The sequence below is a fragment of the Bos javanicus genome, chromosome 5, assembly GCF_032452875.1.
Source record: "Bos javanicus breed banteng chromosome 5, ARS-OSU_banteng_1.0, whole genome shotgun sequence".
NCBI classification, from domain to species: domain Eukaryota; kingdom Metazoa; phylum Chordata; class Mammalia; order Artiodactyla; family Bovidae; genus Bos; species Bos javanicus.
In genome coordinates this window covers 70778028-70793135 of record NC_083872.1, presented here as the reverse complement: position 1 = coordinate 70793135, position 15108 = coordinate 70778028, and the positions used below count along the sequence as shown (strand labels likewise).

Genomic DNA, 15108 nt, shown 5'->3' with positions numbered 1-15108 from the left:
TTAGGTCATACCTGAATGGTCTAGTGGTTTCCCCTAGAAATTAGAAATTTCTTCAATTTCAATCTGAATTTGGCAATAGGAGTTCATGATCTGAGTCACAGTCAGCTCCCGGTCTTTTTTTTTTTTTTTAATGTCAGATACTCAAAATTTGATATTAAGAATAAAATCTTTTAACAAATTGAACTCTTCTGAGTTCAGAAATATTTTGCATATTTTTGAGAGCATCAACACTTAGCTTAGGGTAACAGGAATGAAAGCACTCATCTCTTACTGCCTACTTTTGTGTATGAGGAGATTTTTGCCACATGCTCACAATATCCTGGAGAAATCCCCTGGTGGTGGGATTCTCATTCTGTGATTGGAGAAATAAGCCTAGAAGAGTTAGGTAACTTAACCGAGATCCCACAGTTAGAAAGTAGCTGAGCTAAGACTCAGATCCAAGTCTAACTTGTCCTAAAGTTCATACTCTTTTCTGTATCACTGGACCTTCCCTGTAAATGTAATGCCATGTGTAGTGTTTATAAAACAAAAGATTTTATTATGTGTTTGGCCTACATTCAAATTATTGCTGTTGATGGTAGTGTACTTCAGAAATGTTCTTTCTCAAAGTCTCCTACGATTTAAAATAAACTTTAACAAGGAATCATTTCAAAAGTTCTGTCACATTTCTTACTCAGTTCACAGACTGCCTTTTTTCTCCGCACTTGAGTTTTAGGGACAGAAGTTCTGTGAAACACTGAGAGCACAGGCAGGCAGCAGAGGGGTAGAAAGCAACACACTCCAGTTACCTAACTAATGGGGGATGATGGCACATACTCTTTCTTAGTTCAAATCTGTGTTCATTATTTGAAGTTATCTGCAAAACTAATCATGTTAGCAAGTTAAATTGGAATGATTTAGCTTCACAAATTTATACACACGATGTTTTATGGTAGGATTAATAAATTTGAAAGTAGTCTAATTATGTAAATATTTGCCTATAACACACTTTGTAGCTAGGTACTGTGAGGCTTTCAAAAAACAGAAGACATAAAAGCCACATTGAGCTTGGAGTCTAAATGGGGGTGTGGAAGGAGAAAAAAATAAATGCAGTAAGTGATAAATTGTTAAGATCCTGCCTCCCCATGCAATAGGAAAAAACGGAGAAGAACACTGAGAGCTAAAGGAACTAGGAAACTTTGCTTGGAAGATGGTGGGGTGGGTAGCACCTTCGTCTGTGTCTCCTCCTTGTGTGAGATGTTTAGCTGTCATCTGACAGACATTTATTCTCTTATCTCCAAGGACGTATGTTTTAGATTGGTGCTGAGAAAGAAGGAGGTGAAGAAAGCATGTATATGTTACTGATGCCCTATGTTTTGCCTTCATGATCAAGTGTCTAATCATTGTCATCCAGTAAAGAAATGTTTTTTACAAAATGACTATCAGTGATTTTTCCTTTGAATAGTTAACATTTCTGTGTCCCTAAATTTAAGGACAAGTTAAGTTTTCCTGATTTGGGCATATGATTTTTGGTTCTTATGAAACACTGTGGATTAATTCTAAAAAAAATAATATAAATACTAAAAATTAGATTTGTAATCTTAATACATACAACTTGGAATTTACTTAAGTGATTTTACTGTCTTTTAAAACTGTCTTTTAAATACTAACAGGTTGTACTCAAGGGAGTGGTATTTTACATTATGCTCATGGAGACAGTCAGCAAACTCATCTATTAAAGCAAGGTAAGAATGAAGCATTCAAGCATATTGTGCTTTTCACCTTTCCTATCTTAAACATACTTTTTTTTTTTTTTAAATGTGTAGGAAGAAGCTCCACAGGCGCTGGTCTTGGCAGTGGGAAACGTCCTAGTCAGGAAGAGGACACGCAGAGTATTGGTCCTAAAGTCCAGCGACAAAGCACTAATTAGGTAAATATTTTAGAGCTTTATTTCTTGCTTAAGCCAGAGTATGTAATCAACATAAATTAAGATAATTTCCGAAATGGAGCTTATCTCTATTTTCAAACCAGAGAATCTGGGGCATACAGTTTTAAAAAATATTTATTTGACTGCTCTGGGTCTTAGTTGCAGCATGTGGGATCTTGAGTTGTGGCATGCTAACTCTTAGCTGTGGCTGTGGGATTTAGATCCCTGGCCAAGGGTCAGACCTGGGCTTCCTCCATTGGGAGTGCAGAGTCTTAACCACTGGTCCACGAGGGAAGTCCCAGGCATAAATTTTTCAATGATTGGTACAAAATCAATTCTGGGACAAGAGAAGTACACCTGTACTGGGCACAGTGCTATACTGTTTTATGTCCTCTGAACTGATGATCTTCAGATCTGAAAAGCTTATGGTGTTCTGCTCAGATTTTTTCTCAGAAAAAGCCAACCTTTTCATTTCCTTCCTATGTGACCATGAGTCTAAAACAATTAAAGTGACTTTTAACTTCTAGTGATATTAATAATATCCCTTTGTGAACTTTTCCTCATATCTTAAGTGTTTATAAATTTATCTATTGTGATAGATCTGAAATCTAAATTATTTCCAGTCTGATAGGTAGCTTTTTTTTTTTCAATGTTGGTCCTTTTTGAAAATGTCAAAAAGCCATGCCTATATTCAATTCAATTGGTTTTGGAATACTGTTTTATGATTTAAATTTATATGAAAAGATTTCATACAGTGCATTTGCCAGTTAAGACTTTTGTTTCTTCAGTTATCTTGAACTGTTCACATTTTTAAAGTCATTGGTTTTTTAATGTGAACCTAATTAGTCTGTAAATTTCTTGACGATTAGTAAACACTCAATCAGATTTTTATCATTCCTTGCAATCAAGCTTTACGCAGTTTTTTTTTTCCTTACATCACAGAAAACATTCAGAAGGAATACTGTTGCAGCTGAAATTGGTGGGGAGTTCAATACTTTTTCAGTTAAATTATTTTAAAATATTCCTCATTGATGGAAAGCAGTTACATATTGAAATGCATTATTTCTAATAACATTTCCATGGTTTTTAACTTTTTAAATGAATTTGACATAGGACAAATGGTAATTTGTATATAAAGAACTTGGTAAAAGAATTTGCTTAATGTAAATATAAATAGTCACAATTAGTATAGACCCATCAATATATTTTTGATAATTTTTCATGTATGGTAAAAATTAAAGTGGCTAACTGATATTCTGATACAAAAAATCAAAGTTTTGAGAGTCAGTGTGGGAAAATAGGTTTTTAGACTTTCTTAAAAGACTTTGTTAAAATTTTAAGACAGAATTTTTCTTGACATCATTGTTTGGTCTAACTTTACACTCTTTGATAATAATGTTTTAAAAAATGTGCATAATCAAAATTAGCAGTTATAGCCTCTGTTAACGTAGATAATATATGTTTTAAAACTTCATGTATGCCTGTTTTGACCCAAAGTTGTGGAAGTATCATATGTTAAGTTCTTTTTGTTCTCCCTTTCTTTGTTCAATTACAGCTAAAGTGTGACTATGTTATTAAAGTATATGCATATATGGAATCTTGTGTACTTGATTTTTTTTTCTTTTAAAAAATTTTTTTGCTCGTTTTAGGTAAGGAGGAGAGCTTTGGTATGTGAGATGTGATCACAGACTAGAAACAGAGTCTGTAAACTACATGTCACCATTCTGAAAGAAGAAACAGCTACTATAATTTAGTAAAATACTTTTCAAAATTATTCTAAGTAAGAGTACTATCTTCTAAATACTTGGTACTTTTAAAAATAAACATATCTTTAAGAAAGATTTAAAACCAAAGAGATTTTTTTTCAAGTAATTGGGCTTACAACTGTGAATTAGTCAGTATGGTGTAATAGTTAAGAGTGTGGGCTCTGGATTCGAATGCCTGGTTCTGCCATTTATCGGCTGTGAGATCTTGGACAGTTATTAACCTTTTGTGCCTTCTTTTTTCTCATCTATAAAATGAAGATGAGAATAGTATCTGCTTCATCAGTTCATTGAATTCAGTCGCTCAGTTGTGTCCGACTCTTTGCGACCCCATGGACTGCAACATGCCAGGCTTCCCTGTCCATGACCAACTCTAGTGCCTGGCATGTGGTAAAGATGGTCGATAAATGTTAGCTATAGGGTGGTCATGCTGTGTAGCCCCCTGAATTGGGCAGCGCAGAGTCTGCATAACTGCATGTTGCAACTCTGGTTAGCTGCCAATTATTGTTATCATAACTATTATTAATCTGATAATTCCATTTTGCTATTCAGGTGTTTGTCTGATTGTATGGTCCTAGAAGTGAATTCTTTAAATACTTAGGGTGGAAAAAACTTTGGGTGGCATTTAGTTAAGACAACTGGCATAGCTAAATTGGTCAGTTTCAAGTGTTGGTTACAATGTGCAGGGTTGTGTTGTCATTCCTCATACAATTTTGTGGAGCCCTGGTACTAGCTGCCAGCTCCTTAATGCACATTCCTGCTCCCTCCCTCCTGACCAGTGACTGTGGCATGCAGTTCTAAGGCCCGACTTCACATTCTGTAACTTCCTTCTCTTTTCTGTGGTGGTAGTTTAGTTGGTAAGTTGTGTCTGACTCTTGCAACCCCATGGACTGTAACCTGCCAGGCTCCTTTGTCCATGGGATTTCCCAGGCAAGAATCCTGGAGTGGGTTGCCATTTCCTTCTCCACGGGATCTTCCTGACCTAGGTATCAGACCCAGATGTAGGTGACACACTTCAGTTAGTCTGGACCCCAGATCCTAGTATTTCAGGAAAGAGTGCAGTAAAGCCACAAATAATGTGGGTTTTGTGTGGGGGTAACTCAGAGGGAGAAGAGTTACTGGACAAACACTCCCCTACCTCATATATCCTGGAGATCAAAGTTGATCTAGAAACAAGGAGTAAGGATTCTTGCTGCTACTCTGTGGAATTAAAGTACAACTTGTCACCCTCTCAACAAAGGCTGTTGAGCACAAACTAGGTAATAAGGCTAGACTCAAAGATTTGGTTAGCATTTCCCAAGTCCCTGTCATGTGCCAAGCATTGTTGATAGGAAAATTAATTCATCAGTATCCACAGTGAGTTCACTCCACAAGGAGACAGGGCAATCTAGAAGAATTACAGTCCTTTGTGTTAAGGCTGTTTTTAGAAGTATGCACAGTATACTATGAAATACAAAGTGAGGGGCCTAGCGCCTGGGTAAATCACAGCTTTCCTGTTCCCAGCTCCACACCCAGCATAGGACAGCTAGCCCAGTTTTGGCACCTTGTCCTTTACATTTAACTCTATTACAGTTGCAGTTAATAGTGTCAGTGGTTGTTAATATCTTTGTCCTCCACCAGAATGTGAACTCCATATTCCCCCTTGTCTGGTGCACTTCTGTGTTGTCATTGCTGCTACAAATGCTTGACACTTAATAGGCATGCCATAAATATGTGTATGGATAAATATGAGAGTAAATGGGACAGACGTTGAGCCTGGCTTTAGGGAGAGATTTGTTTATGAGATTGGAATCACCGGTAATAATCAGAATATAAACCACCAAGCAGTTTATCTGAAAAGGCTAGTATTTGGGTTAAAGTGTCAGGAGGCAGTTTAATTCTTTCAAGTTCTTTAATTCTTCTTTAAAGAAGAATCAGGCACTGTAGCTGACTGCTGGGTTGGCAGGGGACGGGGGACAGGAAGGCTAGATAGGTTCCGAAGAAGTTTCGGGATTTTTTTAAACTAAATTTCTTTTGTAAATTAGTTCTTTATCTGTAGGCTTATTTGGGGAATTCTGAATGGCTACAGCTTAAACATATAGCGGTTTCTGAGTTATTTCTACCTTTTTTTCTTCTCACGGGCTGTGACATTCCCCAAGGGACAAAAAGACAAACTCCAAGTTCTCTAAACTACACAGAGGGCAAAGGCGTGAGAATGCCAGCGACAATAGTTGCTGGCCAAAGCTAAAAAGCCGGTCGGGGTGAACTCCGCCACCCTGCCCCTCCGCGCTGCGTCAGAGGGGTCACGTAGCCTCTGCCTCGCGTCCTGATTGGCTGCGTTGGGGGCTCTGGGCGTGTCTGCGGGTTCACAGGTGGCCGGGTCAGCGCTGTTGTGGGGAATTGGCCGGCGGCTGGAGACCTGGAACTCGTGCCGTGTACAGAGCGGACACTTGACAGGTGAGTCGTCCTGGTCCTGCACACCTGTGGGTGCTCGCCGCTGCAGTCTGGAGTTGGGAGCTGCCCACCATGAAGACAGACTCCCCGTCAGCTGCCTCAGCTCCGCCTGGCTGGCCAGGGTGCTGGTGGACGCCGGGGCGCAGCCGGCCGGAAATTTTTCTTAGCGCATGCCCCACATGACGGATGTGTGGTTTTCGGTCTCCCCAACATTGTCTTCCTTGGGCCCTCGTTTTTTCTTTTTTACAAACTGGGGTTAATTTCAAACTGAGCAGATCATATGTGTTGTCACAGTCGAGCTTAATTACTAGTGTTCGTCGAGTGGGCCGTTATTATGAAAATTGTGCATATTACAGAAGTGGGTTTCACGCCCCCCAAAATGCTTAAGAAAAATGAAGCATCAGAAAAATAGCCCACGTTGTGATTTAACAAATATTTACCTGGATTATTACTATGGGCAGAGCACGGGGCCAGGAGCAGGCTCGAGCTAAGATTTTGGGTTTGAATGCGGGATCTGGTCTTTTTTTAGCTGAGCGACCTTGGGGTACTTTACTTTCACCTGTTAACTCATCTTTAATATAGGTTGTTGTGATGACTTAATGAGTTTCTGAATACTCTGATTCATGGTGTTAATCTTCACAATCACCCAGTTTGTAACCTTGACAAACACTGAATGTTGCCACTTTCCTGATGCTCAAACTGAGGCACAGAAAAGTGACTTCCCCAAGTCATAACACAACTAATGATCCAGAACTAGGCCGAGGCAGCCCACAGCTTTACCCACTACTTTAAGTTGTAGTGCACTTGGTTTGTCGCTGCTTTTCCATTGACAGATACTTTGTTTATCTGTGGACCAAGTTCTTTGCTGGGTACAGGGGATAAAGTAGAACTGCACTCAGACCCTGTCTGCCAGATGTTTGTAATCTGGTGCAGGTTATTCATAGTTAGACTGCAGGGTGCTCACAAATCCTGCTAAAGTTGTTTGCAAAATGTTGTGAGTATAGGTCCTTTTTTTTTTTTGGAAAGAGAGCCTCTGACTCACACCATATTCTCTGATGGGTCTGTGATCCGAAGATATGAAGAATGTTTTAGCAGAAGAGCTAGTGCCTAGCGTAATGTCTGTCACAGAGAATGAGCTAAACAAACAAACCCCAAAAAACTGGTTGAAAGAATGAAGAACTTACAGGAGTATAAGTGCCACAGTAGGGTCAAGAGCAGCGTGTTGGGGAAGAGCACACACGAAAGTCATCTGCCCAGGCATGCATCCTAGAGTCAGCAGTGCCAGTCAGGCGAAAGGTAGAGAAGCATTTTATCATAGGAACAGGGCAGTAAACCATCCCTGTCCTCATGGAGAGTGAGACAGAAATCACACATGAACAGCTGCAGCTATGACAAGTGGCATTCCCTGGTGGCTCAGATGGTAAAGAATCAGCCTGCAATGCAGAGACCTGGATTCATTCCCTGGGTTGGGAAGATCCCCTGGAGGAGGGCATGGCAACTCACTCCAGTATTCTTGCCTAGAGAATCCCCATGGACAGAGGAGCCTGGCAGGCTACAGTCCATGGGGTTGCAAAGAGTTGGACACAACTGAGCAACTAAGCACACAGAGGAACAGTCCACGGTGCCAAGACAGCCTATCTGGCACCTCATCTTTTCACGAAGGGCAGAAAACCTTCCCTGAGAAAGTGACACTTAGACAGGAGGATTGTGGGCATGGGGAACAGCTCTCAGTCTTTAGAGACCCTGTGATGGGAACAGGTAGAGCGCCAAGGGCTGAAAGGGGGTTGGTACAGTTAAGTGTAGGCAGTGGGGGACAGGAGATTTTGGTGATGACAGAGCCTAAGACACAGAGGCCTTAAAGGCCACGGTAAAGTAGACATTTACTTTATGTCTCTATCCTAAAGTGTGATTGAGAAGTTTATTGCAGGGAAGTGACAAGATTACATTTTGAGAAGCTGGAATGAAGTTTCTGTGGATTAACAAGCCCTGGATAAGGACAGGATCTCTGAGGAGAAACTCTTAAGGTAAGAAGAGGAGTGCCTAGAACCAAGCCTTGAAGATGAGCCTGCAGAGAAGACAGATAAAGGGTGGTCAGAAACAGAGGAAGGAAGGAAGGAGGACCAGGGGAGTGGGAAGTCTTGAAAGTCAGGTATGAGTTATTTCCCAAAGAAAGTGGTCACCTGTGCTGAAAGCTGCAGATGCCAAAAGAGGAATTAAAACTACTCATTGGCTTTAATCACATGAAAGTTGTCTTTATTGGAAGTTATGTAAATGGGAAGAGAGGAAATGAAGAGAAAGGCTGTATAAGAATTAACTGAGGGGAAGAGAAAAATAATTTTAGCTGGAGGGGCAGTGAGAGAAGGAGCCATTGAGGTGAAGGATGGGAACCTGAGAGAGGAGGATTCAACTGAAGAGTGAATACATGAGAAAGAAGGGCTCTAGAGATCTCAGGCTAGAGAGGCTGGGATGAGCACAAGACCAGGAATTATCTGGAAGATGAAAGGTGTGACTCTAGGGAAAGGGAAACAGCAGAAGGTTTATGTTTGGTGTGGTGAACTGCACTCCTTTTTTTGTACTAGTTAGACACAAGGGTATTGGGTTGAGAGTGAGAGAGAGAATGGGTGTCGGGGGAAGCTGAGGTCTGAGCTGAGATTTGACATCCTTGTGAGGGGTGTGAAAGAATGAGCTGACTAGAGATTGTTTTAGGATGGTCTAGCAGAGGGAGCCAAGTATGAAGCAAAGGCCGGAAATTAGCCACTTGGCTCCTTTGGGGAATTGCAAAAATAGTAGGGGAGTGCCACCTACTATTTTTGCTAGGTGGCACTAGTGATAAACTCACCTGCCAGTGCAGGAGATGTAAGAGACACGGGTTCCATCTCTTGAGTGGGGAAGATCCCCTGGAGGAGGGCATGGCAACCCACTCCAGTATTCTTGCCTGGAGAATCCCATGGACAGAGGAGCCTGGCGGGCTACAGTCCATAGGGTCACAAAGAGTCAATACGACTAAAGTAACTTAGCACGCACGCACAAGGATGCAGGCTAGCTAGAAACAGAAGCTACATTTAATACGACATAACGAAGGAAACATCACAAATCATGGGGAAGGAAAGGATTGTTTAAAAATGGTGCTTAGATATAGCTAAACTATTGATAAAGTCTATTTACATTCTCAGCTCACAACCAGAAATTTCAAATGAATTAAAGGAGCTGGCTTTTAAGATTCAAACAGTAATATAGAAGGAAATAGGGATGAATTTTTATCTTCTCATCTGATGCATAAAAGCAGTAGGAATCCTAAAGGAAAGGGATACTTCCCTGACTCTTTGACCAATTAAAATTAACTGATTTGTCCTAACACATGCTATACTATGCTAAGTGAAATAAGCCATGGTCACCATGACAGTCCACAGCTAATATGATTTCCGATGACTTCACCGGGCAGTCACATGGTATTCCTTGTTTTACCTGGCTGAGACTTAATTCTGGATTTATAAAAAAAGATTGTCACAAATTCTCATAAAATAGTATTATATTTATTAACTCATTTTTAAACAAAACAAAATCAGTGGCTTATTTTGGATAATAGCTATTCAGCAAAAAATACAATGTAAAATTAAAATTGACTCTCCCCCTCAAAAAGTATTTGCTTTACCTAGACATGAACTTTAAAATATAAAAAACATTAAAAAAAAAAAAAAAGAGTGTGTGTATAAATGTACATGCCCTAGACAGAAACAGAGTTGTAAGAAACGAAATTTTTGTCAAAATAACATTTGAGGTCTGTGAATCTTTGAACTCCCTGTGGTTTTGCTACTGATCTGTTAAATGGAAATAACTACTTCACAAGTTGTTGCAAAGTTCAAAGAGGGTATTTATTAAGTTTAAGATGGGAAGCAGTATATGACAGTTACTTCATCAGTTATTTAAACAGTTCTATTTAATACTTCACATGAGTAGTTTACCTGTATGATCTGTCCATTTTATTTCCGTGCTTAGTATTTGTAGCTCAGGTTTGTGTTTGTATTCTAAGAGAACCTGTATTTTCTTTCTTACAGGTATGATTTGTACATTTGGAGTCTCAGGACGGTGGCAATTAGCCAGTGGATTGCAGCCATGTTGTGGAAGTTGCTGATGAGATCCCAGCCCTGCAGACTCTGTTCTTTCCAAAAAAGGCTATCAGCTCCAAAATACAGACCTTTTCTAGCATTCTTCACCTGTACAACTGATAGTCAGTCAAAGAAAGAAAATAAAAAGACAGTAGAAAAGCTCTTTAAATTGTCAGTTGACATCAGGAAAATTCGAAGATTAAAAGGCTGGGTACTTCTGGAGGATGAAACCTATGTTGAAGAAATTGCAAATATTTTACAACAGCTGGGTGCCAGTGAGACTGCTGTAGCCAGTATCTTGGAACGCTGCCCAGAAGCAATTATCTGCAGTCCAACTGCTGTTAACACCCAAAGAGAACTCTGGCAGTTGGTCTGTAAAAACGAGGAAAAGTTAGTCAAGTTAATAGAACAGTTTCCAGAATCTTTCTTTACTGTTAAAGACCAGGAAAACCGGAAGCTGAATATTCAGTTCTTTCAAGAGTTGGGACTCAAAAATGTGGTCATTAGCAGATTTTTGACTACTGCATCTAATATTTTTCATAATCCTATTGAGAAGAATAAGCAAATGATAAAGATTCTCCAAGAGAGTTATCTAAATTTAGGTGGGTCCGAGGCCAACATGAAAGTTTGGCTTCTAAAATTGTTAAGCCAAAACCCATTTATTTTGTTAAATTCTTCTGCAGCTTTAAAGGAAACACTAGAATTTTTCCAGAAGCAGGGTTTCACAAACTTTGAAATTCTCCAGCTTCTCTCCAAACTCAAAGGATTTCTTTTTCAGCTTTGCCCAAGAAGTATACAGAACAGTATGTCTTTCTCTAAAAATGCTTTTAAATGTACTGATCATGACCTGAAGCAATTGGTTTTGAAATGTCCTGCCCTTTTGTATTACTCTGTTCCAGTTTTGGAGGAGAGAATTCAGGGATTATTGAAAGAAGGAATTTCCATAGCTCAGATAAGAGAGACACCAATGGTTCTTGAATTAACACCACAAATAGTACAATACAGGATAAGGAAACTGAATTCCTTAGGCTATGGAATAAAGGATGGACATCTAGCAAATATAAATGGAACAAAAAAAGAATTTGAGGCTAACTTTGGTAAAATTCAGGCCAAAAAAGGAAGGCCATTATTTAACCCTGTGGCACCATTAAATGTTGAAGAGTAACTTGCTTACTGATGTTGCTTCTTTTTACCAGTGCACAGTGAAACCAAGTAGCAAAAACTTAAGTGATTCAGGAATATTGTGGGTACCAGTAATTTTAAGAACCTGTGTAGCTTCTGAGTTGTGTTTAAATTACCTCTTAAGTACATGATCTCTGACTCAGCTGCTATACTTGAAAATATAAATTGCATTTATTTTAATAAAGTTTGTAATTTTTCCTTGAGCTATTTAAAACAAAAACAAAAACTACTATTAAATGGTTCAAGTGTGATATTTTGTAAGTGAATAGTTTTAGAAACTGAAAAGTGCACTCTTCATTCAAATTATGGATACATTTTTATTGATATAGCACATTTCATCTGGGATGCAGACCCAGTCTTCTTTCTTACCACCAGCTCTGAAACATCACTCCACTATGGTCTGAATCCTGTAGTTAGTGTTTGGTGAAACATTACCAAATTTCTAAAACGTTTTGGTGTAGGAGGTTGATTTTATCTCCAGGTTGGAATAGGTATCTTTGAGAACCAAGTATTACCCATCATAAGGAATAGTTAGAACTTATTTATATGGTCAGTTTGTTTAAAATTGACGGTTTTATTTCATAAAACACTTCTGTGTGCGTGTATTACTCTCCCCTTTTTACAGATGAGGAATCAAGCTTAGAGAACCATCCAGCTGCTAAGTGCCAGAGCCCAGATTTACTGAGATCTCTCTTCTGTTCAAACCTTGTGAACAGAAAAAGGATTGCTTATGAGTTGGCATAAGAAAAAGTTACCCCTACCTGACATGCTACAAGAGTGAGTACCAACTACAAATTCAGGAGTTTTTATGAAATCGTCTCTGTAAAATTCCTTAAATTTAAAATGATCTAATTCATATTCATTTTAAGTACAGCTTTTAAGGAAACCGAGAATCCAGGTCTGACTGTAACATATGAAAGGTTAAGTGTGTGATGGTTGGTACTGATTTTATTTAGGTTTTAAGTTTCTAAGTTTTGTTTCAAGATAAGTATTACCCACATAGACTGGCTCACTTTCAGCAGTGGAGTTTGAACTATGTAACAAATACACAAACAATTGACTCTTGACACTCAAACATGTGCAGTGTGTGTGCAAGGCCCTTAAGTAATGAAAAATTATGAAAAATGTAGACCACATCTTCACTTTATTTCTTCATTCAGCAAATGCAAGTAACCCTTACTGTCCAAATCTGTTCAGTTCCTTAGTTAGGAGACTGAAAGGTATCTCTTTGCAGCATCTACTAAGTGCTAGGCATGTTGTGCTTTACAACTCTAAAGAGCTGAGAGTACCATTGTTTATTGTTCTAGCAGATGAGGACACTTAGGCACAGAGAGGCTAAGTCACTCATTCAAAGTCGTACAGAAATGTTTGTTCAAGGGGAGCATGGCAGCCAGTACAGTCAGGGCAGAGTTAAGTGATGGTCAGAGTGACACAAGATGAACAGCACAGGTCTAAGGAACAGGATCTCATTCTAAATGTGATGGGAAATCCTTTGGCAGATTTTTGTTTATGCTTGCTGCCCTGACAGAATTATCAGCAGTGTTCTCTTTCACTGTCAAAAGTGTCTCAGTTTGAAATGCATTATTCATTATATGGTCTCCTTGGTAATTATCGATGTCAATCTTGAGATGCCCAACTTGAGCAGAGTTTTCAAACAGAAAAATAGTTAAGTCTGGAGTTGTGAGAAATCAGGACTGGAGATAGATACCTGGAGATCATCTGCTTATCTGCTACAGCTCTAGATGAGACTGCCCAGAAAGAGGATAAATTTGTAGTAGCGGCAGACCAGGTCTAGAATGGGTTGACCAGAGTAAGTCTGCCAAGAGAAAAGGACATTTTCAATAATATCGAATGCCATGGGGAGGTCAGCTAAGATAAGAAATGACCAGTGGATCTGGAAATCATTGGTTGGCCCTGTCAAGAGTGATTCTGGTGGAATGAGACAGGTAAGAAGGCAATTGGAGTGGGTTGAGAGAACAGGAGATGAGAGTCAGGGACTATATCATTTTTCAAGAAATTTTGCTGTAAATGGAAGCAGAAAATGGAGGTAATGAGATTGAGTAATTTTTCTTTAAAGAAAGGAAATACTGGAATATGTTTATATGTCAGTGGGTATGACCCAAGGAGAAAGAGATGGATGATAGGTGGAAAACGAATTAATACTAAGGATTAAAGTCCTTGAGGAAGTGAAAGTGGGCTTTACTTTGGATAAGAGCAGAGACATTTGTTCTGGCCCATGCCCAGCCCACAGAGCATTGGGAACACATGCAGGCAGGTTGGAGGAGTGTGCATTGTGAGAGGCAGAAGAGTTGCTGTCTGGTTGCCTCTTTTTACAGATTTAGAATAGGAGAAAGCGAGTACAGCAGGAGGGGTAGGAAGCAGGGGAATGAAAGTCATTTTGAGGAGTAGGGAAGTGAACAAACTAAGAAAGTTTAGCAGAGTTGAGTAGCCTTGTGTGCTTTGTGGCCATTAATGTAAAAAGCTTTGTGTAAAAACCAATGCAATATTATAAGACAGTTATCCTTCAATTAAATAAATAAAAACTTTTGTCAGTACACTAGCAAACCAGAGGCAGTTGTGGTTATAAAAATACATTTGTAGCTTAGTCTAACTAGAAAAGTTTAAACTAAAAAAAATCCACATTCATGGTCAAACATGCAGTATACCAGCTTTATCTTCCTTTAGACCAAATCCTAGTCCATTACTTTTTAGCCTGTGAACCTCTGCTTTTTTCCATTCTTGCATTCTTAACCCAGATCTTCCTACAAGTAAAATTTTAGATACTCAAAATCAACAACGTAGCAGGGGGAGATACCCTTACATAAAACACTAGAGTCAAAATTTCATTTCCTCTGTGGAAAAAAAGGCTCTAACAACAAATTACATTATTCCCTTTAAACAATTTATGTATAAATTCATTTCTGTGGCAGAATGCAATTAGCTGCCAAATAAATATGATCACCCAGAAGATTTGAAGTGAGCTCAAATCACACAGCTTGGTAAACCAAGCATACAGGCAGCACTACAGCAGCAGAATGAAGGACCAGTTATTGAGTAGTGCCCTCTGTTTCTGGACATATGCCGGAGACGTTGTGACTGACACTAATTCAAGCGTTATGGGAAACTCAGCTAACATTGGAGGTTAGCTTGTTTCATATTTGTACAAATGGAATACAGATACTTTCCTCCTAAGGGCCTCATACTGATTAAATAAGAGAATTTATGGACCATGCCTGATAGGTAAGTAGGTGCCCAGTAAGTATCAGTTTTCTTCCTTCTTCCAGTTGGTTTCCTTCCCTTTTGAGTCATTTCTGGCCAGTAAGCAGTCTTAAGTTGGTTCCACATCTGCTTAGGACATAGAAGTGCCCTCCCTATTTTATAATTCCTGCATCAATTCCCGAAGTTTAGAGTGCACAAGAACTACCTGCAGAGGTTGTTAAACTGCAGTCTTGAATTCCACCCTGCAAAGATTCAGCAAGTTGCTGTTAAACCTAGAAATCTGCATTTTTAATATTTATTAGAGTTGTTTAAAATATATATGGATTTGATTGTTGGCATCAGAATTCATATTTGGAGATGTTATGTCATGTTTGTGCATTAGTATCAAAAAATTTAAAAACTGGCTACAGTACTTTCTGATTTGCTATGTAACTGAACTTTTAAGAATACCCTGTTTTAAAATTCCCTTTATTTCCTTAGATCTTTATAAAACAGTTCA

The 15108-nt window shown here is 39.1% G+C and overlaps 2 protein-coding genes across 7 annotated transcripts in view; both read left to right on the top strand.

Moving 5' to 3' along the window:
* Positions 1–3745, top strand: part of CRY1 (cryptochrome circadian regulator 1) — a 96079-nt gene extending 92334 nt beyond the window's left edge. Inside the window, exons 11-13 of one of the 4 annotated variants that reach the window (XM_061417206.1) lie at positions 1653–1724; positions 1806–1909; positions 3556–3745. In XM_061417206.1, the coding sequence (XP_061273190.1) occupies positions 1653–1724; positions 1806–1909 (176 nt within the window). In that variant the 3' untranslated portion in view covers positions 3556–3745. Of the gene's footprint in view, positions 1–1652; positions 1725–1805; positions 3504–3555 lie in introns of those variants that run through there. The other 3 variants (XM_061417209.1, XM_061417208.1, XM_061417207.1) reach the window with 3 other exon arrangements.
* Positions 3746–5632: 1887 nt separating this feature from the next.
* On the top strand, positions 5633–11381 carry MTERF2 (mitochondrial transcription termination factor 2). 3 transcript variants are annotated; one of them, XM_061417211.1, is made up of 3 exons: positions 5636–6105; positions 8030–8126; positions 10158–11381. In XM_061417211.1, the coding sequence occupies exon 3, from the start codon at positions 10216–10218 to the stop codon at positions 11371–11373; it is 1158 nt and encodes a 385-aa protein (XP_061273195.1). In that variant the 5' UTR covers positions 5636–6105; positions 8030–8126; positions 10158–10215; the 3' UTR covers positions 11374–11381. The 3 variants fall into 3 exon arrangements, with proteins under 3 accessions (XP_061273197.1, XP_061273195.1, XP_061273196.1); XM_061417212.1 differs by having other exon boundaries at positions 8007–8126; XM_061417213.1 differs by lacking the exon at positions 8030–8126 and having other exon boundaries at positions 5633–6105.
* The last annotated feature ends 3727 nt before the right edge of the window (positions 11382–15108 follow it).

Coding starts and splice junctions, on each gene's coding strand:
- MTERF2 (XM_061417213.1), top strand. CDS start 10,216: ATGTTGTGGAAGTTGCTGATGAGATCCCAGCCCTGCAGACTCTGTTCT.